General features: G+C 37.9%; 1 protein-coding gene across 5 annotated transcripts in view; it reads right to left on the bottom strand.

Annotated features, from left to right (window-relative positions):
- INO80 (INO80 complex ATPase subunit) overlaps positions 1–23,998 on the bottom strand; it is a 144,608-nt gene that overhangs the window by 96,772 nt on the left and 23,838 nt on the right. For all 5 annotated transcript variants that reach the window (XR_008417115.1, XR_008417113.1, XR_008417114.1 and 2 more), the window contains exons 2-9: positions 19,906–20,091; positions 19,500–19,669; positions 19,339–19,406; positions 17,245–17,412; positions 11,492–11,612; positions 9,961–10,175; positions 2,292–2,345; positions 1,271–1,474 (exon numbers count right to left, since the gene is read on the bottom strand). Coding sequence is in view for 1 of the 5 variants with exons in the window: in XM_053889189.1 (XP_053745164.1) it covers positions 1,271–1,474; positions 2,292–2,345; positions 9,961–10,175; positions 11,492–11,612; positions 17,245–17,412; positions 19,339–19,406; positions 19,500–19,669; positions 19,906–20,048 (1,143 nt within the window). In the remaining 4 variants the exon portion in view is untranslated. The remainder of the gene's footprint in view (positions 1–1,270; positions 1,475–2,291; positions 2,346–9,960; positions 10,176–11,491; positions 11,613–17,244; positions 17,413–19,338; positions 19,407–19,499; positions 19,670–19,905; positions 20,092–23,998) is intronic.

The raw sequence follows: 23,998 nt of genomic DNA, 5'->3' as shown, positions 1-23,998 counted from the left end.
TTTAAGGTTTTATAGTACTTGAGCCAGATTCAAACGAGAAGAAAATCTGAAAGAGAATTTGAGAGAAAATGGGAGTTATTTTTCATAATAAATACAGGTTTATTATAGCTAAAGTACTATCGAGAAAACCTTTCTAAATTAAAACAAAAAAGAGTAACACCTCCTTTACAACAGTCAACAACTACATGTTTAAATGAGCAAAGTAAATTAAAGGAACAATAAAGTTCCATCACAAATAGTTTTATTTCAAAGGTTCGGAGAAGGACATAAAACATAAACATGAATGAAACCCATCAGTTAATTATCAACCAAACCGAGAGAATGTTTCACAAACTTAGATCATACATACGTCTGGCTGCTTGCAAAACTTCAAGACCTACGACTCTCAAATGCCTATAAATTCACATGGAAGTATTCCATATAGCATCAAATGTTTACTAACACACTAATATGTTTATCTTGCATACAAAGATAAAAATTACCCACGAGACTTAAGAAACTTGGCAAAATCCATATTCACCCTCAAAGACAAGATAAAAGATAAAAGATCAAGAGCTCAGAAGAGGCCACAGCTCTGCTTTGACACGAGTACTTACTGCCTATACCTGAAAGAAAAGATTCTCCCATCCCTTGATTGCCTTCTTTCTTCAGACCTCAATTTTCCCTGCTCACAACCAAACTGGTTTGCCAATGACAACACAATGACTTTGTCCTCCTACTTTCTCCTCTTGCTTCCCTGAACAATCTACTCACCTACATATTAGCTAACATCAGGCTTAGAGGAATACTGGCTGAAAGTTAAAACAGTGAAGCATGTAGGAGTGGGGGGATGGGTCTCAAAACTGGACGAGTTTGTCTATTGTTCTTATCTGGCCCTAAATTTGGCAACCAGCCCCGCTCTTCCAACAAGGAAGAAACTGCAGCCAGCACCTGGAACCAAGCCAAGATAAGCTGTAAGCTGTTTTCTTTCGTTCATCCCTATCCTTTTTCTTTCAATTTTTTTTTTTGGTCCACCAGAAATATAAAGAGGAATAAGGCTAAGAAAGAACAGAAAAACTTGGCGTACAAAGAGAGGTGAAGGCCGGAGAGAGGGCCTTACTGAGGGATAAAAACAGAATCATTTTACTGGACTAAAATTACTATCCTCAAAATTATGTCTTAAAATGTTTTTTTCCAATGATTTCATTACCTTACAATTTATGTAGTATACACCAATCTCTTGATATGGCTGAGCAATCAGGGTTTTCAAAATTTTATACTATTGTCCTACCTCCCGCATTTCCTCATCCAACTTGCGCTGCTCCAAGGCTTCCTTCTCTGCACGCTTTCGGTGTTCCTTCTCCACCTTCTCGTATTTCTTCCAGTACAGAAGCATCTCCTTGGTGAGGCGGCGGGCACGAGGCAAGGTCTCCTTACAGTTCTTTTGGGCCTGCAAGGCAGCTCGACGCACCTCCTTCATGCACTGGTGGGCAAGCTGCAGATGACAACAGCATTCTCACAAAGGAGAAGGACCCAACACCACGGCCAGTCTTCCCTTAGCTCTAAACCACAGCATTCCCGTCAGTTCAGTGCACACAGTCTTTCTACGACCACATCTCCTTTTGCCACAATGTGGTTAATGCCCCTGAACAGTACTAAGATCCAGACACAGACCCTGAGGTAATACATGGAATGAAAAATTTATACACATACTGGCACCTTAGATGGAAAGAAAGAAAAAAAAAAGTATAATGACCCTAGATGTGCTGGAAAGCTACAAAGTATTATTGTACACGTTAATAATAGTAGCAATTAATGCTTATTATATGCTAGGCACCACTCTAAGCCTAACATCATTAAACTAATTTATTTCTTCACATAAACTCTACAAAGTTGGTAGTACAGACATCCTCATTTTACAGATGAGGAAACTGAGGATGAGTGATTAGATTAGCCCAGGAAAACAGAACCAATAACATTACCTCATCTGATCTCAGAGATCTCAAAGGAAGTTGTGTTACTTCCCTCTAAAGGAAGGTATTAATATTACTAACCATCATTTCTTAGATAAAGAGACTGAGCACATGAACTGCCGAAGGAATTAAGAGCAGGCTATGGTCTCATTCAAAAAGGTTCAAATACCAGAAATGTGAGGAAGAGCAATTTTATTTATAAAATAGAAAACATTCAGAAATTCTCTTAGGTACTACTATAGTACCTAAGGTATTCTACCAGGTCACAAGAGACAAGAGCAGCAAACGGAGACATATTCCAACATAACAAAAAACGGGAAATATAAAACTACAATTTACCTTTCGGCTATTGGTGAGAAACAGGTTACGAGCTGAAGCTTTCTGCTTGTTGGCCTAAAATATTTAAAAACAATTATATCATTTAGGAGTCCTTTTGAAATAAGATTGTGTAGACTGACACTGTCTGTTATTCAACTCCTGAAGGGTTAAAGTCATCCAAAAGCACCAACTGAGAACCACACACAAAGCTACTAAAGCAGCATTAGGAAGAATAAGCTAGTGCTGTGGCTACCTTAAACAGAGTCTTCTGTATACTTTAGAAAGAATTTAAGTTATATTTCAGGCCTGAAGTGGAAAATGTAACAACATGCCCTAAACCCTAGCACCACACTAATACACACCGCTTTGCAGAGCCCATCTGCAAAGAAGCTGAGATAGCAGGCAATGACATACAGGAATTGTTACAACGGTAAACTAGCCTTCCAGTTTGTGTTTCTATCCTCCAACCAGAACAAATCTGCTGCCACTATTAATTTCTGCCAACACTTAAGCTTCACTAAGCTTCATCTTCTCTAACAAAAAATTCTAAGGCAGACCTAACACAAGATGACTCAGCACCCAACAAACCAGTCATGAGCTGATTCTGTCTTCCAATTCAGTTAAAACAAAAGAAGCTCAATAAAAAAACATGATTTCCCATGATGATCCAGTTGACATGGGAGAAGACATAGCACAGGCATACGTGAGTGACTGTTAAAGAGCTCTCCCCCTAAATCTGAAGAAACAGTGGGTACGAAGTTAGACGTCTTAAAAGCCATTTCTATAAAATTTGCATCTCAGATGATCTGCTTACAGGAATTTTTACGCCCTTTATCAAAACTTTCTCCTACTAATGCTTAAGCAGCTATTGCTACTTAAAAGACAAGAATCTTGGGGCACATGGGTGGCTCAGTCGGTTAAGCAGCCAACTTCGGCTCAGGTCATGATCTCATGGTCCGTGAGTTCAAGCCCTGCGTCAGGCTCTGTGCTGACAGCCTGGAGCCTGCTTCAGATTCTGTGTCTCCGTCTCTCTCTCTCCTCCTCTGCTCACAATGTTTCTGTCTCTCAAAAAATGAATTAAAACGTTAAAAAAATTAAAAAAAAAAAAAAAAGACAAGAATCTCAAATATTCCTATGGAATTCTTGATCATAGGAAGGGCATCATGTTTTAAAAATTATTTTTATTTGGGGTGCCTGGGTGGCTCAGTCGGTTGAGCGTCTGACTTCAGCTCAGGTCATGATCTCACAGTTCGTAAGTTTGAGCCCCACGTAGGGCTCTGTGCTGACAGCTCGGAGCCTGGAGCCTGCTTCTGATTCTGTGTCTCCCTCTCTCTGTCCCTCTCCCCCTCACACTCTCTTTCTTTCAAAACTAAATAAACATTTAAAAAAATTAAAAATTATTTTTATTTTTTTAAGTAATCTCTACACCCAATGTAGGGCTTGAACTCAAGACCCTGAGATTAAGAGTTGCATGCTGTACCCACTGAGCCAACCAGGCACCCTAGATGGGCATCATTTTGAAGTCTATTCACCAGGTACAAAGAGGATTTCCCTATAACTTCTCTCATCAAGAATGTTCTTCTCTCCAAAAATACTTATTAATTGGCACGGGGGGGGGGGGGAATGGTAATTGTTAAGAAGCACAAACATACCAAGGGATCGAAGCTAATACCATCAAATTGGAACAATGGGTCATGTGCCTCCCAATGTGACATATCAAGAAGGATATATCACTCCTTTGGTAATCCTGCCCAAAATGAATAACCCAAATCTAATCATGAAGAATCATAACTCAAATTCAGAAACACTGTACAAAATAATAGCCCTATACTCTTCAAAAATAAAAATGTTATGAAAAATGAAGGCTGAGAAACTATGTCAGATTTAAAGGAGATTAAAGAGATGTGACAACTAAATGAAACATGTACTTCTAGATTGGATCCTGGATTCAATCAGGAAAAAAAAGCCCCAACCTTTATAGACAACTGATGAAATCTAAATATGGTCTGTGGATCAGATAATAATCTTTATAACTGTATTGTGGTTCTGTATGACAGAATGTCTTTTTTCTTAGGAAACACACATTGAATTACTACAAGGAAGTTCAGTACAAAGTGTCAAACTAACCCTCAAAATGGGTGAGAAAAAAGTATGCATTTATGTAACAAAAGCAAACAAAGCAAACACTGCTAAATATGAGTAAAGGATACATGGCAGTTCCTTGCATTACTCTTGCCATATCATTTTAAAACATTTTGTTTTGAAACAATTTTAGACTTACAGAAAAGTAGCAAAAAATAATACAGAGTTCCCTTATATTGCTCCTGCTGCTTTTCCTCATTTAGCATCTTACATAACTTGAATACAATTATTTTAAATGTTTATTTATTTATTTTGAGAGAAAGAGAGCATGAGCAGGGGAGGGGCAAAGGGGGAGACAAAGAATCCCAAGCAGGCTCCCCACTGTCAGCAAGGAGCTCCACAGGAAATACAGGATCATGACCTAAGCCAAACAAGAGTTGGATGCTTAACTGAATGAGCCACTACTCAGGTGCCCCACAGAATACAATCACAGTAAAACCCAGGATTGAGAGTAACTTGCTCTACAAGTGTGCCACAAAATGAGCAAACGTTTCTAATAATTTTAACTTGATAAATGAGTGATGTCTTGCAATACAAGTAGTGCGAGATGTCGAACATCACATGATCATAAGTGAACCAATGGATCTTCTCTCTCTCGCTCTGTCTTTGTGGGATTGGGGGTGACTGTCTCCCATACTCGGATGTTCAGTCTCAGGCCACAGTGTTTGATAGAAATCATCAATTTTTTAGAATGCTGGAAGGTGCTCACACCTGGCACTAGTTTCTTTGTCACTTCAAAGCACCTATGGACAGTCCTTTGCTTTTCCAAACAAGAGTACGCTTAGGAATGCTTTGCTTCATTTTAGGTCAGGCTGCCTACATATATAGACCCTTTCCTATGCTGCCTAATTGCCAGTTACATTAAATACAGTATATGAGTTTATTATTATTGTACTGTAGTCAACATCCACGCAAGCATATACGATGGCCCCCGTGCAGAAAAAGATTCCATTGAGCCAAGAGACAGCAGTGATTCTATTAGTGATAGTGAAAGTAGTCCTACACAATAACCTTGTCTCTTGTCTCCCTGAAACCAGCCACAAAGGCTTTCAAAGGCAAGTGCAGGTTAATTTATTTTTCTTTATATTTTGTATTTTATTATTTTGTATTATATTACAGCATTGTAGTTAATTTTATACGAATATTTTTGGGTTATGGAACGAATCATTTGAGTTTCCGTTATTTCTGTGCTCGCTTCAGCAGCACATATACCATTATTTCTTATGGGGCAATTCACTTTGACATACAAGTGCTATGGATTACAAGCATGTTTCCAGAACAAATTATGCTCGCAAACCAAGGTTTGACTTTATTAAGAAAGGAAAATAACACTGGTAAAATATTAATTAAACTACAAGTCTTATCTGAACGTCAACAATTTTTCCACTAAAATCCTTTTCCTGTTCCAGGATCCCACAATGTATTTAGTTGCTTTTCTCCTCAGTTCTCTTCCTGCATATATAACATTCTTCAATCTTTCTCTCATGTCCTTGACACTTATGAAAGGCACCAATCAGTTATTTTGTAAAATCTCCCCCAAAGTTTGTGATTTTCTGATGTTTTCTCATGATTGGAATGACATTACACATTTTGGCAAGAATACCCCAGAAACGACATGTTCTTCTCAGGGCATCAAATTAAGTTCACAATATCAAAATTTCTATTACTAGTGTTACTTAGATCTTTTGGTTAAAGTAGATTCTACCACCTTACCATGGTAGTAACTACCCATGATTATCACTATCTTTCTTTTTGTGCTGAGATGTATATGCTGGGGAGATGCTTTCAGTATGTGCAAGCTCTGGTTCTGTATCTTTCGTCCTCTGATTTTAGCCTTCATCAATGGATCCAGTCTGCAACAATTATTACCATGGTATTTGTGTTAATGATGATTCTCTACTTCTTTCTGTCCTATTAACTGGAATTCTACTGCAAGGAAGAGTTGTTCCTTCTACCTTACCTGTTTTCTTATTTAATTATTTATAACAGTATGGACTCACTGATATTTCTTTTATTCTATGTGTTAAAATTCAGTATTATTATTATCGATTTCATTGCTCAATTATTCTAACTTTGGTGATGAAGAGCCCCTTCAGATTGGCTCCTGTATTCTTCTGACAATCCCCCACTTCCACCTTTCTTCAAGTACCTCCTTAACTTTATTAGAGAATAAAAAGTGTTGAGAAATCAAGATCTGGGAACTAGATAACTTAATTGTTACTGGGATATCACTGCGTCTAGGCACTCTCTGCAAAGAGCTAGCTAGAAATTAAGTATATATGCATACTAACCTATGCACACACACACAACTATATTTCTGTACACATCTATCTCTGTGTGTGTGTGTGTGTGTGTGTGTGTGTGTGTGTGTGTGTGTACTGAGAGCTCTGACTCCAATCAAATTTCAAAGGCTTCACTTTAAATGTTTCCAACAGCGAGAAACTGGCTGTCATCTACAACATATTTACTTATTTGTTCAATTCTAGTACACATACAGAGTAGTTTCAAAATTCTAACCCATTCTTTTGTAAGAAACACTTACTATGTCAATCATAGCATTTACGTACAGTTCTTTTGGTCTCTAGCCTTACATATCAAGTCAAAATACTGATTTCCTCAGTTACTTCAGGGAGTCCTTTTCTTCCCCAATCCCTGCAACTTGATTATATATTACTCATTTCTGATACAGTTAACATTTGTTCTTGACTTTTTTTAAATTTTATTTATTTTCAGAGACACCATGTGTGTGCACGAGTGGGGGAGGGGCAGAGAGAACTAGGAAAGAGAATATCCAAAGCAGGCTCCACAGTATCAGCACAGAGCCTGGACACTAGGCTCAAAGTCACGAACCATGAGACCAGAACCTGAGCCAAAACCAAGAGTTGGACACTCAACTGAGTGAGCTACCCAAGCACACCATTTGTTCCTGTTTTTATTCCACTTTGCCCAAATATCCCCTCAACCTAATTCCCTTCCCACACCCTGACTGGTTTCAATTGTTTTATTATCAGTGTATATGAGGAGTATATGAAACATTACCATGATTTTCAAAGTCAGCCCTACATACAAAACGATGTACTCAAAGACTGCCCCTCATCCCTGCTAACCTGCTCCCATTCCATCCTTTCTTTCTACATTTTTACCACCTGCCCACTATAAGAAATCAACACTTTAATTTCAGGCTTATACTTCTTGAATGTCTTTTGCATGAATGAGAATTTGTGTATTTTCTTATATTCCTGTTTTGCTTATATGAGAGGTAAATACTATAGATACCTGCTTTTGTTTTGCTTTTCTCACTTAACACTATGTCTTTATCCCATGTCACTTCAGAAAGGTCTTCCTCATTATTTCTTTTTAACAGCAGCATAACAATCCACTGTGTATATCTACCAGAGTTCAATTCAAGCCCCATGTATAGGCATTAAAGTTGTTTATTTTGCAATTAAAAATAATGCTGTAATGAGTAACTTTGTTTACATTGTATAGTTGCAGGTTTAGCCTCAGCATAATTCCTAGAAGTGGAAGTGCTGGTTTGAAAGGTAACTGCATATGGAGATTATTAGGTATTGCCAATTTACCCTCCAGAATAATGCTCTCTGATTTGCACTTCTAGCAGCAATGTAAAAAAGTGTCTGTTTCTCCATAGCCTTCTTAAGAGAATGTGTTATCATATTTTCCAATTTTTGCCATTGTGATAAGTGAAAAATGGTATCTAGGTGTTATTTTAGACTACTCTAATTATGAGACTTTGAACCTTTTTAATATTTAAGAGCCATTTTTGTATCTTTCTTTGTGAATTGTCTATTCCCATCATTTTACTTGCCTACTGAATTTGTGGTTCTTTGGCTCTCAATTTTCAAAAGTTCTTTATATACTAGAGATACGAGCCCTTTGTGACAATGTAAATAATCTTTCCCACTTTGTCAGCTCTCTTTTGTCATGAAAAAATTTATTTGTATTTAGTCAAATTTACAAATGTTTTCTTTCATTGCCTCTGGATGTTGAGTCATACTTTTGCTGAGCCAAGGTTAAATAGGAATGTAATCCTTTTCCTCTAGTATTTGTATGATTTCATTTTTTATACTAAGAACCTTAATATGTTCAGAGTATATGTGTGAGAAACAGATCTACTTTTATCTTTTTCCAAATGGCTACCTAGTTGTTCCAGCACCATTTTTTAAAAAGTTTATTAGTCTAGGGGCACCTGGGTGGCTCAGTCAGTTAAGCATCTGATTCTTGATTTTGCGCTCAGGTCATGATCTCACGGTTCATGAGACCGAGCCCCATGTCAGGCTTGGTGCTAACAGTGTGGAGCCTGCTTGAGATTCATTCTCTCTCTCTCTCTCTCTCTCTCTCTCTCTCTCTCTCTCTCTCTCTCTCACACACACACACACACACACACACACACACACACACACAGTGTGGAGCCTGCTTGAGATTCTCTCTCTCTCTCTCTCTCTCTCTCTCTCTGCCCACCCTTGCTCACATGCTCACTCTCTCTTAAAATACATAAATTAGAAAAAAAATTTTTAATTTTTTCTTTTTTTAACGTTTATTTATTTTTGAGACAGGGAGAGACAGTGCATGAACGGGGGAGGGGCAGAGAGAGAGGGAGACACAGAATCTGAAACAGGCCCCAGGCTCTGAGCAGTCAGCACAGAGCCTGACGCGGGGCTCGAACTCACAGACTGCGAGATCATGACCTGAGCTAAAGTCGGACGCTTAACTGACCGAGCCACCCAGGCGCCCCAGAAAAAAAATTTTTTAAGTCTACCATTCCACTGATCTATCTGCCTATGCATGTAGCAGTACTACACTGTTGAATTATAGAGGTTTTACGGTATATTGTAATGACTGATGTGTCTTTTTCAGTGTTCTCTGGCAATTCTTGCATATTGATTCTTTTCCTTGAGTTTAGTATCAGTTTATCTAAATTCAGAAAATACCCTATTCATATTTCTATTAAGGCTACGCTCAATTAATAAGGCAACTAATTAAGTAAAATGCAAACTGAGTCGAGGGTATATGGACATTCCTTGTACGATTCCTGAAACTTTCAAGTTTGAAATTATATCAAAATAAAATATTACCAAAACCAAATTAAAATAGCAAAAAGAATGCCTACACATCTTTCTCTTGAATCATTCACATTTTTTCTAACGTCTGTGATTCTTCAGTAACATTCAAATATTTATAAATTCTCTAAGAAACATAACTCCACCATTTCATTTTAATTTCCTCTACTATCACCTATCAATTTGTTGTTCAATCTCTACTGCTATGAGTAAGAAAACTGCTTTCCTTTCTCAGAGAGGTTTCCCTCCATTTTTTGGACAATAAACACCACAGAACAACTAACTGTCTTGTGGATTCTGATCAAAATCTGGAAAAAAACAGTCAACTAATAAGAGTACTATTCAGCATTATCTTAATTCCATCAGATTAGTTTCCTTTCTGAACACTGTAAAGGTATCTAGCTCCAACAGCTCCTCTTTAAAGGGCAGGGAGACAAAACTTGCCATCTATGCTGGAGGCACTCACATACCTTTGGTAGTTCCTTTTTCACAATGCTGAGCCATACTTTTCTACGACGAGCATTAAGCTGCTCAATGGATAAGTGCTTCTTCTTGGTGCCAGGAGGAGGTGCATCATGAGAGAACTTGGCAAAGACTTTGGTCTGGTGGTGGTGGCAACGAGGAGATTCTTCAGAGGAAAGTTCTTCATCCCTTCGCCTTTTTTTCTTCACTTTTTTCAACTTGGCTGCAAAGGAAACAGACTCTGAGAATGTTGCATTTCTGCCCTTCCACAGAAGACAGCCACAAACAACCTCATCACTTTAAAAAAATTCAAGGTTCCTTCCTCATTCCAAGTGAGGCTGGCAATGTTTACCTCTTTATGTATTCGGGCCTATGACTATTCCAAGAGAAGTATCTCACTACCTTGGAAGAATACTGGATACTCCCTATGTTTACATGAAAGAGAAACACAAAATAAAACCTAAAAACTGAATTTCTGTTGAACCCAACAACAGGAAGGGAGACTTATAAAGTACCACGAACTCAAGTAATGGCCAAAAGGAAGGAAACATATCTACTTGGTGGCAATGTAAAGTGATTGAAGAAAAAACTAAAGAAAGAAAAAAATGTGCTAACTGATAGGACATCATGGCCTGTGAAGAGAAAATCACACGTGGCACAAAAAACTAATTTGGGAGGTGGGGTGGGGTGGGGAGGGGAGGGTGCAGAGGATGAGAAAATAAAAAGAGGGGTGCGTAAGTGGCTCAGTTGGCTAAGCGTTTGACTTTAGTTCAGGTCATGATCTCGTGGTCCGTGCGTTCGAGCCCTGCATCAGGCTCTAAGCTCTCTGGAGCCTGCTTCAAATTCTGTGTCTCCCTCTCTCTCTGCCCCTCCCCTGCTTGTGGTCTGTTTCTCAAAAATAAATATACAAAAAAATTTTTTTTAAATACAGAGATAAACTAGGAGGATGTGGGAGAAAGGGGAGAAGGCTTAAAAGAACTTCTGAGTAGAGTTCATACCTTTAGGTGAACAAAATCTAACTTGTACACAGAGTTTAAAACTTTCCCTTCCTACCTCCTTCCTGATTTCCAGCTGCTTAGAGCTCAGTAAGGGAGGAAAGCACATTTCCTGGCAAACAGGCAGATAAGCATTACACAAGATAGAGAGGTGATCTATTTTGAATTTCCACAAACAACAACAATCATAACTTATTCCCAACACTTCAGGTTGCTCTTCATACTTCCCTGTGCCTAACCAACTTCTTCCTCTCCCAGAAAATTTTCAACATTTGGAAAAGTATGTAGAAGAAAGAAGGAATAAACTAACTGACTTAAACCTTTCGCTAGGAATCTGTAGTTTTATGTCTTTATAATTCTAGAAGAGATCATAAACCAAATACGAAATAAGGTTAATAATAGGACTTAGATAAGGAAGACTAGGGTTTTTGAGATACAGCAAGTCTCTACTACATGCGTTATGTTCAAAGTCCAAATGTACCAACAGGCTACACACAACCCTGAAACTAAAGAGTAAATGTGGAAGGCAGGTCAATATGCTCACCTTTAAGTTTCTTTTCCTCCTTGAATTTCTTTTTTTTGGGTCCAAGTAGGTGCCGTTGTTGCTCATAGAAAGGGTCGTACGTGGACAGGAGGCCTGCACTGTAGTACTGGTACTGCTGCAACTGAAGCAAAAGCAAAGACAGTGGTGAGGCTTAGAAGGGCTGGTCTGTGTTCGAAGCCTGCCTTCAAATCACCTTTACTACAAAAAGTTGAGCCAGAGAAAAACCAAAGCTCCTAAAACATGGTCTTCTTCCCACAAAAAGACCCACAAAGATTTAGTACTTCCAAGTGAATTATTTCCTTACTTCAAAACAAAATGGGTTCATCAGCTATGTGCATGGCAAGTTGCTGAAAATAACTTAAGAAAGGAAAACGCTTCATGCTTCTCAATTTCCACCAGAATATTTATTTGGTCCTGACACATATTTGAGAGATGCAATTAACTGCAGAAAGAGCTCCTCATGGTATTCATCAACAAGAAATAAACTGTATTTCTATTACCAACAGGTCCTAAGATTTACTAAGGTTCTGATAGCTGTTATTCTGGCTTTTAGTCTTCTATCTGGTTCAGAGAATTCCCAACCATCCCAATTCTTTCAAGTCTTCACTCTTTATCTCCCACTAAGAGAGCCTGCCAATATTATGGATAATGCCTCTGTTGCCAGAATTCTAACACATGAATAATCAAATTTTTTTCCTCTTCAGAGACAGATTCTTTCAAACACTGCATTTCGATTGACCCGCTAGGCTTACATTCATTTTGTCTTACCTATTACCAATGGATAAATATGAATATAAATTAAAATTAAGCAGTCCACTACTGAATCTCTTTCCTAGATTACAGCCAGTCTAAGAACTGAAACTAGGACAGAAAAGTGACATGGATAACTTGTCACAGAGTGACATGGTCCTCTGTCAATGGTCAAAATTGAATGAGCATTCATTGAACTGCATAGTTAAGGCTGATGGGGGGTGGGAGGGAGGGGAGGGTGGGTGATGGGTATTGAAGAGGGCATCTTTTGCGATGAGCACCGGGTTTTGTATGGAAACCGATTTGACAATTTCATATATTTAAAAAAAAAAAAAAACGGGGCGCCTGGGTGGCTCAGTCAGTTAAGTGGCCGACTCCAGCTCAGGTCATGATCTCACGGTCTGTGAGTTCAAGCCCCGCGTCAGGCTCTGTGCTGACAGCTCAGAGCCTGGAGCCTGTTTCGGATTCTGTGTCTCCCTCTCTCTGACCCTCCCCCATTCATGCTCTGTCTCTCTCTGTCTCAAAAATAAACGTTAAAAAAATTTTTTTTTTAAAAAAAGAACTGCATAGTTAATAAAATCTATAAAGTTTCCCATATGTATGTTTTACTTCAATTAAAAAAAGACCAAGTAGGGGTGCCTGGTGGCTCAGTTGGTTAAGTGTCCAACTCTTGATTTTGGCTCAGGTCACGATCTCAGTTTGTGGGTTCAAGCCCCGCGTCAGGTGTGCTGATAGTATGGAACCTGCTTGGGATTCTCTCTCTCCCTCTCTCTCTCTCTGCCCCTCCCTTGCTCACACTTTCTTGCTTTCTCTCTCTCTCTCTCTCTCTCTCAAGAATAATTAAAAAAAAAAGAAAAAAGACCTGGGGCAGCCAGGTGGCTCAGTCGGATAAACATCTGACTTTAGCTTGGGTCCTAATCTTGCAGTTCATGAGCTCGAGGCCCACAGTGAATAGTGCAGAGCCTGCTTGGAATTCTCTCTTTCCCTCTCTCTCTGCCCCATCCTGCTTCCTCTCGCCCTCTCTCAAAATAAATAAATAAAGTAAAAAAAAAAAAAAAAAAAAAAAAGCCAAGTACTGCAATCCCTATTAAAATATCAAAAACGTTTTCCACAAAAGAAAAAATAACACTAAAATCTGTACGGAACCACCCCAAATAGCCAAAGCAACCTTGAGAAAGAAAAACAAAGTTGGAAGTATTACAATTCCAGATTTCAAGATATATTACAAAGCTTTAGTAATCAAAACAGTATGGTACTGGCACAAATAGAGACATACAGATGAATGGAAAAGAACAGAAAACCCACAGATAAGAGGTGCCTGGCTGGTTCAGTTGGTAGAACACATGACTTTTGATCTCAGGGTCCTGAGGTGGAGCCCCATGTTGGGTGTAAAGCATACTTAAAGAAAAACTTTCAATAATACAGAAAAGAGAACTAAGAAAGAAACCCATCCTTATGTGGCCAACTAATCTATGTCGAAGGAGGCAAGAATATACAGTGTGGAAAAGACAGTCTCTTCAATAAATGGTGCTGGGAAAACTGGACAGCTACATGCACAAGAATGAAACTGGACCACTTTCTACCACTCCAAACAAAATTAAACTCAAAACGGATTAAAAACCCTAAATTTGAGACCTAAAACCATAAAAATCTTAGAGGAAAACATAGTAATTTGACATCAGCCATAGCAACATTTTTCTAGATGTGCCTCCCAACGCAAGGAAAACAAAAGCAGAAACAAACCATTGGGACTACTTCAAAATAAAAAGGTTTTCACAGTGAAGGAAACCATCAACAAAACAAAAAGACAACCTAATGAGTGAGAAAAGATTTTTGCAAATTATATATGCAATAAGGGGTTAATATTCAAAACACATAAAAAACTTGTACAACTCAACCCAAACCAATCAATATGATTAAAAAATAAGCACAGAACTTGAACAATTACCCAAAGACACACAGATGGCCAACAGACATATGGAAAGAAGATCAACATCACTAATCAGGGAAATGCAAATCAAAACCACAATGAGATTATCACCCTACACCTGTCAGAATGGCTAGTATCAAAAAAACAAGACAGGGGCGCCTGGCTGGCTCAGTCGGTTGAGCGTCCGACTTCGGCTCAGGTCACGATCTCACTGTCCGTGGGTTCGAGCCCCGCGTCGGGCTCTGTGCTGACAGCTCAGAGCCTGGAGCCTGTTTCAGATTCTGTGTCTCCCTCTCTCTCTGACCCTCCCCCGTTCATGCTCTGTCTCTCTCTTGTCTCAAAAATAAATAAATGTGAAAGAAAGAAAGAAAGAAAGAAAGAAAGAAAGAAAGAAAGAAAGAAAGAAAGAAAGAAAGAAAAAGACAAGACAGGGGCCGCCTGGGTGGCTCAGTCGCTTAAGCATCCGACTTCGGCTCAGGTCATGATCTTGCGGTTTGTGAGTTCGAGCCCCGCATCGGGCTCTGTGCTGACAGCTCGGAGCCTGGAGCTTGCTTCAGATTCTGTGTCTCTCTCTCTGCCCCTCCCCAACTTGTGCTCTATCAAATATAAATAAAATATAAAAAAAAATTTAAAAAAGACAAGACATAGGCATTGGCAAGAACGTGGAGAAAAAGGAATCTTTGTGAACTGTTGGTAGGAATGCAAATTGGTTCATCCAATGGAAAACAGTATGGAGGTTCCTCAAAAAAATAAAAACAAGTATCATACGATCCAATAATTCCACTACTGGGTATTTACCCAAAGAAAATAAAAACACTAATTCAAAAAGATACATGCATTCTTATGTTTACTGCAGCATTATTTACAGTAGCCAAGATACAGAAGCAACCTAAGTGTTCACTGATAGGTGAATAAATAAAAATGTGGCATATATATTTATATGTATACGTACGTGTGTGTATGTATGTATATGTGTGGATGTATGTATATGTGCGGATATATATATATATAAACTCTTCCCATCTGTGACAACGTAGATGGACCTAGAGGGCATTATGTTCAGTGAATTAAGTCAGACTGAAAAAGACAAATATCACATGATTTCACTCATAACTGGAATCTGAAAAACAAAAAGCAGAATCAGACTTGTAAAGAGAAAAGACTGATGGTTGTCAGAGGGGAGGGTGATGGGGGTTGGGCAAAATGGGTAAAAGGGAGTGGGAGGTATAGGCTTCCAGTTATGGAATGAGTAAATCACAGAAATAATAGGTCCAACACAGGGAATCAGTCAATGATATTGTAATACCGTTATCCAGTAACAGATGGTAGCTACACTTGTGGCCATAATATATAGACATTTGAATCACTATGTTGTACACCTGAAATATAATACTGTATGTCAGCTATACTCAAAAAAAAAAAAAAAAAAAAAAGACAAACTATTTCAAGCACCAAATGCCTAGCACTGTACTTTATGAAGGAACTCTACGTTTATTCATTTCTTTTTTTTTTTTTTTTAAGAGACAGAGAGCGAGAGAGCAGGGGAGGGACAGAGAAAGAAAGAAGTCTGAAAGCCAGATATCTTACTATTTATTACTTCTGCAGGTTTATAACCTTGAGCAGGTTATTCAGTTTTCTGAACGTACTTTGGATGGTAAATAATTGCTGGAATGCTTTTAGGGCCTCAAATATGCTATTGCTTATTATGTACAAAGTGCCACACTTCTGACAAAAATCAGAAGTAACAGCACTCAAATAGTTGCCACTTAAAACTGTCATTAATCTAATGTTAGTATGCAAAGAAAGGGAGTTTTTTAAAGATAGGAACATTTCCAAAGAGCAACTGCATTATAAAAGGAACCACAAGAATTTAAAATGGTGCAGCCACTCTGGAAAATAGTTTGCCAGTTCCTCAAAAGGGTAAGTAAGCACAGAGTTATCATATCATATGACCCAGCAATTCCTCTTCTAGGTATATACCCAAGAGAAATGAAAACATACGTCCACACCAAAAACGTGTATACAAATCTTCTTGGCAGCATTATTCATAACAGCCAAAAGTGGAAACAACACATTTTTCATAGTTATCATTCATAAAAGCCAAAAAGTAGAAACAATCCAATTAATTCATTAAGTGATACGTGGATAAGTAAATGCAGTACGTTCATACTATGGAATCTTATTTGGCCATAAAAAGGAATAAAGTACAGGTACATGCTACTGAATGAACTCTGAAAATCTGCTAAGCAAGAAGCTAGACACAAAGGATCACATATCGTTCCATATGCATGAAATGTCTAGAACAGGCACATTTATAGTGACAAGTAGCTGCCTGGGGCTGAGGGGAATGGAGAAAATGAGAGGACACAGCTAAGGGGATTGAGGTTTCTTTCTGGAGAAAACATTCTGGAATTATATAGTGACAACAGTTACACATCTCTATCAATATACTAAAAACCACTGAATTATACACTTTAAAAGGGTAAATATTTTTAGTATATGAAATACATTTCAATAAAGCTTTTATTACAACCACCACCATCAAGATCTAAACATAAAAGTAAGGGGTACCTGGTGGCCAATTTTGGCTCAGGTCATGATCTCACATTTTGTGGGTTCAGGCCCCGCATCGGGCTCTGTGCTGACAGCTCAGAGACTGGAGCCTGCTTCCAATTCTGTGTCTCCCTCTCTCTCTCTGCCCCTCTCCCACTTGCAGTCTGCCTCCCTCTCCCTCAAAAATAAATAAACACGAAAATAAATAGATAGATAGATAGATAGATAGGTAGATAAATAAAAGTAAAATGGTGTATGGGGCGCCTGGGGTAGCTCAGTTGGTTAAGTGTCAGCTCAGGTCACAAGCTCAGTTTGTGAGTTTGAGCCTCATATTGAGCTCTCTATGGTCAGCATGGAGCCTACTTGGGATCCTTCTCTCTACGCTTCCCCTGCTTGTTCTCTCTCAAAAATAAATAAACATTAAAAAAGAAAAAAAAGGGTACTGACATATCTTCAATGAATGTTAACCAGAGGCTAAATACCCGGCATGAAGGTGTGAGATTTCTCCTGAAACCTTTACCTCCTTGTCTTTACTATACTTATTCTGGTGGAGTTTCTTATATTTGTGCAGCCGCAACATGTTATGAAGTTCTTCTCTGCTGAGGTTGAGTTCTTCCTCTTCTTCTTCTTCTTCATTGTCTTCACTCTGAGAATCTGCCTCACTGGACTCATCACTTAACAGAATGCTCTGCAAATGGGAGGAAATGGAAATGGAATCTCTCGCTATGAAGTAATTCCGTTTATAATCCAAGCATTTTTCCCCAACACAAGGACAGAAATAGCTGGAAGACAGTCATTCCAGTTTCCCTTACATTATCCTTTACCAATCTAAGTGGAAAAGAAAAAGGTACCAACTGAACCTAGTATGCATGAATTCGAGAGCAGTAACACATGGAAATGCTGTAAACAGCAACAAAGCTTGATATCACTAAGTACTTATACTTAAGATATTTTAACTGTCAAATACCAAGGCAAAAAAACTAAAAACAAAGAAACAATCTATTGGGTATAAAGGAATATAGAAAGCAAGCTGTGATGGCTAATTAAGGAGAAACAACCCAAAAAATATTAATTGATTTTGATATTATCCAGATAATGAAATGTTATTCAGCCATGAAAAGGTAAGTAGTTCTGATCTGTGCCACAACATGAATGAACCTTGAAAACTATGCTAAGTGAAAGAAGCTAAGTACAAAGGACTGTGTATGATATGGACTTCACTTATATGAAATGTCCAGAATAGGCAAATCCATAGAGAAAGAAAACAGATTAGTGGCTGCCAGGGGTGGGGGAAGTAGAGAATGGGAAGTGACTGCTAATAAGTGCAGTTTCTTTTTGGAATGATGAAAATATTCTGGAATTAGTGGTAAGGGCTACACAAAACTTTATGAATATACTAAAAATTACTAAATTATATACTTTAAATGGGTAGATTTTATGGCATATCAATTATATTTCGATTTTTACAAATGTGATAAGCTAAACAAAGATTTCTACATTCCCGAGAGCCATGCTGATATGAAGCAAATTAGAACCTTTTAAAGGACTTAGTGATAACAATGAAAGAGTACCTTTAAATTACTTTGAGCTCTTCACAGGAAAATTAAGCAATAGAGAAAATATTGGTTTCAATAGAAGAAATGCTAACTCAGTTGGGCCAATGACTGTTATCTTGTAAGAATATCAACAAGATTATCCCATTTCCTTGCCTATGAATACTCACAGAAATTTACCAGACTAAAATACAAATTCCTTAACATGTTATACAAGACCCTACACAATCAGGTTCTTGAACCTCATCTTCTATCATCCCCTCTCATTGTGCTCCAGCCATACTAGCCTTCATTCTCCCCCAAACATACTGTGTTGCATCCTGTGTCAGGAAGTTTGCAATTGTGTTCCTTCTGACTGAAATGCTCTTATCTGAGGGGTGCCTGGGTGGTTCAGTGGGTTAAGTATCTGATTCTTGATTTCAGCTCAGGTCATGATCTCACAGTTCATGAGTTCGAGCCCCAGGTCAGGCTCTGCACTGACCATGTGTAGCTTGTTTGGGATTCTCTCTCCCCACTCCCGCACTCTCTCTCAAACAATTTTTAAAAATGCTCTTATGTAAAACATTCACATAGTCCTGATAATTCAGAAATCAGCTGAAATGTTACCTCTTTAAAAAAGCCATTTCTATTTCTTTGTTTACAGACATTACTCACTACCTCCCCCCATCTGAATGTAAGCTCTACAGAGCAGGAATGCTGTCTGTCTACAACAGTATCAGACAGATACGATGTATTCAATCACCATTTGTTGAACTACTCAGTAACTAATGAAAAGGACATTAATAACCCTGATGACACTGTGAGCCAGTGAGAGCAAAGATCTCATGTTTTTTTTACTCCTTGCTCTTCACAGTACTCTATACTCAGAAATGATTGCTAAAGTGAACTTCATTGAGGCCTCCACATTTTTCTCCATGATCTCTTCAAAAAACTACACCCAGAATAGAAGACTCTTCTCTAGAAAAATCTCTGTCAATGTGCCAGAATGAGTCAATAACTTTCCTTTCTATTTGTAATTTTAGTAGGTTATTTGAATTATAAATATTTGCCTTATCTCTTACCTTTAGCCACTTTCTGCTTTTCTTCAACTTAGAGAAGTTATATAAATTCCCTTTGTCAGATTTTGATTCTGTGTGAAGAAACATAAAGAACAACAAAAAATGAAAGGACGACTGCCCCAAGAAAACGGATAGTCCAAAGAGGGACCTCATACCACACTGACCTGACTGCAGAACTCCATTCAGTGAGTATGTGTTTAACATTCCAGAATTGCCTGCTCCAGAAGTTTCACCAAGCAATGAATTTGGAGGTTCTTCCTTAACTTGTATTAAGGGATCCCCAGACTGGGGCAATAAAGGATTACTGTCATCCAGTCCATCTTCACTTTCATCACTATAAATTAAAGAATGATAAATCTACAATTACAGCTGACCCAGCAGAATATTTTCATTTATGGTTAGTAGACAGAAGAAATGGATCCTTTAAATAAGTTAAATGTGTTCTATTTGAAAGAAGGAAGAAAAAAAATATCACATATACCAAAAACCATAAAATACATAAATGTTAAAACCAAAGAGATAATGGGAATCAGAAATGTGGTCAAACATTGGGAACATGTAATGGCATACCTAGAAATATTCCTGTTGAAGATGGCTGATGTCTGTCGCAAGAAATGGTCCAACCGGAGGGCCCTCTCCAGGTACTGAAGATAGAGGGGCTTTGCCAGCTCAGTGCAGCCGCCATCGTCCCCGGCACCCAACTCCGAGGCCATAGAACAAATCTGTCTTCATGCACAAGGGTCTCCGACTTCACGGCTACAGAAGCAATAAAATAAGAATACTGTTTATTCTCCTTTTATTTTCCCTACATGCCATCAATGTGAAGAGAAACCACACCTTCTAGAACACATGACAAGAAAACAGTAGTCTACAGAAAGATCTTAATAAAGTTTCTCAGTACGCACTGTTTCCTAATACAAAGGCAGAAAGTGAAAAGAATGAGAACATCAAGGGGCACTTCGGCATATCAGTTGGTTAAACGTCCAACTTCAACCCAGGTCATGATCCTGAGCTTCATGGGTTCAAGCCCCGCGTCGGGCTCTGTGCTGACAGCTTGGAGCCTGGAGCCATGTCTCCCTCTCTGTCTGCCCCTCCCCTGCTTGCACTCTCTCTGTCTCCCAAAAATAAACATTGAAAAAAATTTTTTTAAAGAATAAGAACATCAAAGTATAGAAATATTGTCATGTGTCACAACAAAAATTCATATACTTCTTTGAAATAGTACCTTAAAGTTTACACCTACTTCACTTCTGTCCTACAATTAACAATCATTCACAATTATCTAAAATCTACTCCACAAGCTCTCTCTTGTACACCTCATAGAGGACACTTGTTCTCAGCATCACCTTCAAAACAGCTGTTCCCTTTTTCGTTTTTTATTTACACTTGTACATGTGTGAGGTATTCCACTTACAAGGGAACAGATACATTAGCAGAGTATTTTACACACTTACAAACATTCTTGAAAGTGTTAGAAATGATTTAGAAAAATGGAAGAGAGTATAAGAGTGAGAAACAAAGGTAAAGCCTGTGCATTTTTTTTTTTTTTTGCTACCTTACGGTGTTAAAGGAAACCATAACATCTTTGAGTTGTCTTCTCTTTTTATTATAGTTCTTCGAAGTTTCCTAATATAATCTTTCTTCTTAAAGAAATGTTAAAAAAATTCCCCCAGCTAATCTATAGATTGAACATAATCTCCAACAAAATCACACTTTTCTTTTTCAGAAACTGACAAGCTAATTCTTAAATTTATATAGAAATACAAAGAAACCAAAATAACCAGAGTAACTTTGAAAAAGAACTGGGTTGAACAACTTATGCTTCTTGACTTTAAAACATATTAGGGGTGCCTGGGTGGTTCAGTTGGTTAAGTGTGACTTCGGCTCAGGTCATGATCTCACAGTTCATGGGTTCGAGCCCTGCGTCGGGCTCTGTGCTGACAGCTGGGAGTCTGGAGCCTGCTTCGGATTCTGTGTCTCCCTCTCTCTCTGTTCCTCCCCTGCTCACACTCTGTCTCTCTCTCTCACTCTCTCAAAAATAAAGATTAAAAACAAATTAAAAAAAAAACATATTAAAAAGCCACAATAATCAGGTCAGTGTGATAGTGGCATAAGGATATCACATAGACCAACAGAACAAACCTGAAAATCCAGAAATAAACCAATTTTTAAACCAATTACAATCAATTTTCAGTGAAGGTGATAAGGTGGTTGAATAGAAGAACAGAGAGTCTTTTCAACTGGATATCCACTTACAAAAAGATTAATTTAAACCTTTACCTTACACTATGCATAAAAATTAACTCAAAATGGATCAGAGACCTAGTAAACCCCAAACTATAAATTTTCTACCACAAAACACCAGGAGAAAATCTTCATGATCTTGGTTAATCAAAAAGTCTTTGGATATGACATCAAAAGCACAATCCATTAAAAAAAAATGCTGATAATTAGGCCACAAAAATTTAAAACTTTTGGAATTCAAGCAGTATTAGCAAAAAGATAAAAACAAGACACAGGAGAAGAAAATATCTGCAAGTTGTGTATCTGATAAAGGACTTGTATACAAATATCTAGTTATAAAGTCATGGAAATGCAAAGTATAACATAGAGAATACAGTCAATAATATCTTAGTAACAGTAACAGATAATGACTACAGCCAACAGAGTGAGCACTAAGTAATGTGTAGAAGTGTCAAATCACTATGTTGCATACCTGATGCTAATATAACATTGTATATCAACTATACTTCAATATAAAAAATAATTACATGAATATTCATGAAAAAGCTGTAAAACTAATGAACAATAAATTGCTGTGGAAATCTAAAAAAAGTAATAATAATTTTAAGATGATATCCAACTTTTCTATGTATCCTCTAAAGATCTGCCTTCTCTACTTCAGGGAATCTTTTAAGAATAAAACAGTAAGTATATGTGAAAAGGCTTTATAAGAAATACCAGCGTATTGGGGCACCTGGGTGGCTCACTCAGTTAAGTGTGCAACTCTTGATCACAGCTCAGGTCGTGATCTTGCTTTCAGGAGATCAAGCCCCATGTCGGGCTCTGCACTGACACCATGGAGCCTGTTTGGGATTCTCTCCTCTCTCTCTCTCTCTCTCTCTCTCTCTCTCTCTCAGCCCCTCCCCTGCTGGTGCCCTAAGTAAATTAAATTAAATTTTTTTAAAAACGCCAGAGTATTTTCAAACAGTGTATGTTCAAATATTCAGAGTTGGAAGGGATCATAGAGATTATGTAGTCCAACTGGGTCATTTTACAGATGAGGAAACTAAAACCATAAAGATTAAATAATTTGTTCACAATCACTGAGCTCTTTTGCAGAGCCATGTTTCCTGGTTCCTAAACCGGTCTTTTTTTAATCTCAGCAAACTGTCTCTCCAGACAGGATCTACCACTCAGTTTGCTCAGGTTTATACTTTGGTGTTAAGAAGAACACAATCCCAAGAACCAAATATTTTCAAAGCACCAATTCTTCAGAGTATAAAAATAAATAAACACGTTTTGAAAAAGCAAGACAACTTAAACAAAATGCACAAGGATTACAGGTGACTTTAAAATTTTACTTGCATTATTTGAAATATCTTTCTAGAAACCATTCTTGCTCACTGAGGTGCAGGGTTTTGTAAAAGCATTAACAACTAGGATTTATGTTAAGCTAAACAGATTAGTCCTTAGTTCAAGGTCAATAAATGGCCAATATAAGCTGTCAATAACCACCATTTTTTAACTGATTTCATTACAAAGACACTAACACAGAATAACAGGTTAATAGTCGAATAGCCTTACCTAAAGTTCAATTCAATATTGTTTTTAAAATTTAGACTTAGAATTATTAAAGAAGAAATGGTCAATAGGGCGCCTGGGTGGCTCCATCAGTTAAGTGTCCGACTTCAGCTCAGGTCATGATTTCACGGTTCGCGAGTTCGAGCCCCAGATCAGGCTCTGTGCTGACAGGTCAGAGCCTGCAGCCTGCTTCAGATTCTGTGTCTCCTTCTATCTCTATCCCTCCCCCACTTGTGTTCTGTCTCTGTCTCTCAAAAATAAATAAATGTAAAAAAAAAATTTCTTTTAAATAAAAAAAAAAGAAACGGTCATAATTTTTAGTTGAAATAGCCAGGCAACAAATTAATTTGTTTATAGTGTTTGCATGTTGGAAGAAAACCCTTTTGGATGCTAGGTTGAAACTACTGTGTGTTCACTCAAAACAGAATCTCACTGGCAGAATTTATAACAAGGGTGGCAAGGCTTGAAGCTCATAAAGCTAAGATTCTGAACTGTTCTGATAGCAAAAATCTTCACTATATAACCTATTTAATCTAAACTTTGTATTCAGGTGAATTATATCAGGAAGTGTTACTAGGTTTCAATGGGGGGGGGGCGGACTTGTAGCCACAATATATAAAGAACTCCTACAACAACTCAGTAAGAAGACAACTAAAAAATGGGCAAAAGACTTTGAATACACATTTCACAAAGAAAGATACACAAATGGCTAATAGCACATAAAGATGCTCAACATCAAAAAAATGCAAATCAAAATGGCAGTGAACCACACTATACTCACCAGAATGGCTATAATAAAAAAGATAGATTATAACAACTGTTTGGGAGGATGTGGAAAAACTAAAGTCTTCATACACTG

Source organism: Panthera pardus, unplaced genomic scaffold, assembly GCF_024362965.1.
Source record: "Panthera pardus isolate Hobbes unplaced genomic scaffold, ASM2436296v1 HiC_scaffold_24, whole genome shotgun sequence".
NCBI lineage: Eukaryota > Metazoa > Chordata > Mammalia > Carnivora > Felidae > Panthera > Panthera pardus.
The sequence above is the reverse complement of the archived record's forward strand: the minus strand, read 5'-3'. Positions and strand labels throughout refer to the sequence as shown.